The sequence below is a fragment of the Octopus sinensis genome, linkage group LG22, assembly GCF_006345805.1.
Source record: "Octopus sinensis linkage group LG22, ASM634580v1, whole genome shotgun sequence".
In the NCBI taxonomy this organism is placed as follows: Eukaryota; Metazoa; Mollusca; class Cephalopoda; order Octopoda; family Octopodidae; genus Octopus; species Octopus sinensis.
Window position 1 is genome coordinate 23,310,554 of NC_043018.1, and position 2,500 is coordinate 23,313,053.

General features: G+C 35.1%; 1 protein-coding gene across 3 annotated transcripts in view; it reads left to right on the forward strand.

Annotated features, from left to right (window-relative positions):
- Window positions 1–2,500, forward strand: part of LOC115223211 (protein SMG7) — a 174,891-nt gene that overhangs the window by 135,988 nt on the left and 36,403 nt on the right. For all 3 annotated transcript variants that reach the window (XM_029793686.2, XM_029793685.2, XM_029793684.2), the window contains exon 10: window positions 382–464. In XM_029793686.2, the coding sequence (XP_029649546.1) occupies window positions 382–464 (83 nt within the window). The remainder of the gene's footprint in view (window positions 1–381; window positions 465–2,500) is intronic.

Below are 2,500 nucleotides of genomic sequence, written 5' to 3' on the forward strand. Positions count from 1 at the left end.
TAAATGTGGTGCTTCGTTTTGATTGGAAGAATCATTATAGTATTTGACAAAATGTTTTGCATTGTTTGTTCTTACTGTCTACTTTCTGAGTTCAAATCCTACCAATGTTAACTGTGCTTTCATTCTTCTGGGCTCCACAAAATAAATTACAACCCTACAACAAGGGTCAGTTTATATCCACCCTGTATACCCATCGACTTCTTTCTGACACTCCCCGAGTGTATACCCTTCAACATCATTATTAGCCCTCTGTAATATTTTATACCACTCCCTTTTTGTATACCTTCCACTATCATTGTTATCCCTTTTTTTTTTACTTTGCCTTGACATTCTCTTTTTATACCCACCTTCATTGTTGTTATCCCATCTCATCTGTTACAGGACTGACTTCAAAGGCAAGCTGTCGATGAGTGAGCTTATTGCGGCCTTTCTCCAGTTCCACGCCCTCATACACCTCAAAGCTGGTAGGATGCAAATTTGTTTTTATATTCCTTAACCCTTTCGTTACTATATTTCTGACCAAATTACACCCCTTATGTGTTTCAATTAATTTCTAACGTAATCATAAATTTAGTCTGGTTTCATTAAACAACTATAACTTTTTTATTTATCGATATATCAATCTGATTTTTGGAAGATAATTTAATGAAATATTCTCAACCAATTCTATACTATAATTTTTGTTACAAAGTGACTCTAATTGCAGGTAGATACAGGTAAATTCCACAAAATATAAAATTATTAAAATTTTGTTCAAACATCGCTATAGAAAATGGGTTATTAGCTAATATTCAATTGGGTATACAACAAAATTTTACGATAGAATTTGTTATTCTGGGTAACTTTCTGATACCCATAATAATATTTACGGCAAAATAGTCTTAATTTCATTTAAGGTTGAGGGAAACCACAAACTATCGTTTCTTTTGCTTTGTTTACGTTTAGCGTAACGGTTCATCTCCGCTGTAATGATTTCAAATAGGCTCATTCGAAAAAGTAAATAGAAATAGTCTAAGGCTTTACTCTTCTGGGAAAGTCTGTGGCTTGGTCCAGTTTCTTCAGAGAAATCACCGAAAGAAACAGTTTTTAAATTTTCACTCCATTCAGGTGCCAATTCGTTTTCTTTATCGCTATCGGAGATCTCAGATTCACTGTTTTCACTTTCGGAAAATGAAACATCAGATTCATTATCAAATACCACATGCTTTTTTTTTTCAGTCATAGAGTTAGATTTATGAAGGTCTTCAGTAGAAAATCCTTCGAATTCTGACTCGCTGCTTGATATAATGAAATTCGTATCCATTTTTTGTCAGAATTACAAATTTTGAAAACACAATAGGAACAAATTTCGGAAAAAAATCTCCCAAAATTCAAGGAATTAAAATTACACTTCGATTATTGTACAAAACTGTAGTTGAACTGTTTACGAAGTATAATACGTGTTTTCACGAATGTACTGAAGAGATTTGCTCTGATATTATCATTTAAATATGAATAGGTAAATTCGGGCGGCTTTGGGCGGTTTGGTTTCATAAACCAAAATTTTGTTCGGGCGGCTTTGGGCGGTTTGGTAACGAAAGGGTTAATACTTTTATATTCCTAAATAATCTACAAGGAAAGAGAAGTGGGTAGATAATTATGTAAGATTAGTAGGGTTAAGTAAGATAATTGATTCATTGCTTAATTAATGTTTGGAACATAATTGAACAAAAGGCATGTGTTAGTATGTTAGAATGGTGTTTGGAACATAGCAAAAGACAAATATATATATTGTTGCATAAAGATAGTGTTTGGCCCATAGCTTATCAAAAGACATTGTTTATATTAAGATGGTGTTTGGAAGATAATGAGACCCTTATATATTAACATATTAAAACAGTGTTTGAAACAGGACAAATATATATTGGTACAAGATGACGGTATTTGGAAGAATCAAAATCGAAATCAATCAACATCAATGGAAATTGTAGCTGTGATTACCAGTGCCGGTGGCACGTAAGAGAACCATCCGAATGTGACCATTGCCAGCGCCACCCCAACTGGCCTCCGTGCCGGTGGCACGTAAAAAGCACCATCCAATCGTGACCATTGCCAGCCTCGTCTGGCCTTCGTGCCGGTGGCACGTAAAAAGCACCATCTGATCGTGGTCGTTTGCCAGCCTCGTCTGGCACATAAAAAGCACCCAATACACTCACGGAATGGTTAGCGTTAGGAAGGGCACAATTCATTTTGTGCCCCATTTCTTTTAACCCTTTAACATTGAGATTATTCTGAAAAATGTAATGCTTTGTCATCCACATCGTTTTTAATTAATCTTGAATTATTTTGTTGCTTTGAAAATTACAATGATGTGATTGTGTATTTTATAATGGCATTGCCGGGTAAGATGTGATAGGCAGGATCTGGCTGGCAAGAACATAAAGCTGGTAGCATATTAGGGCCAGATATGGCTGGTTTAAACACTAAAGGGTCAATTCTCATTTTTCATCAACAGTTCCGA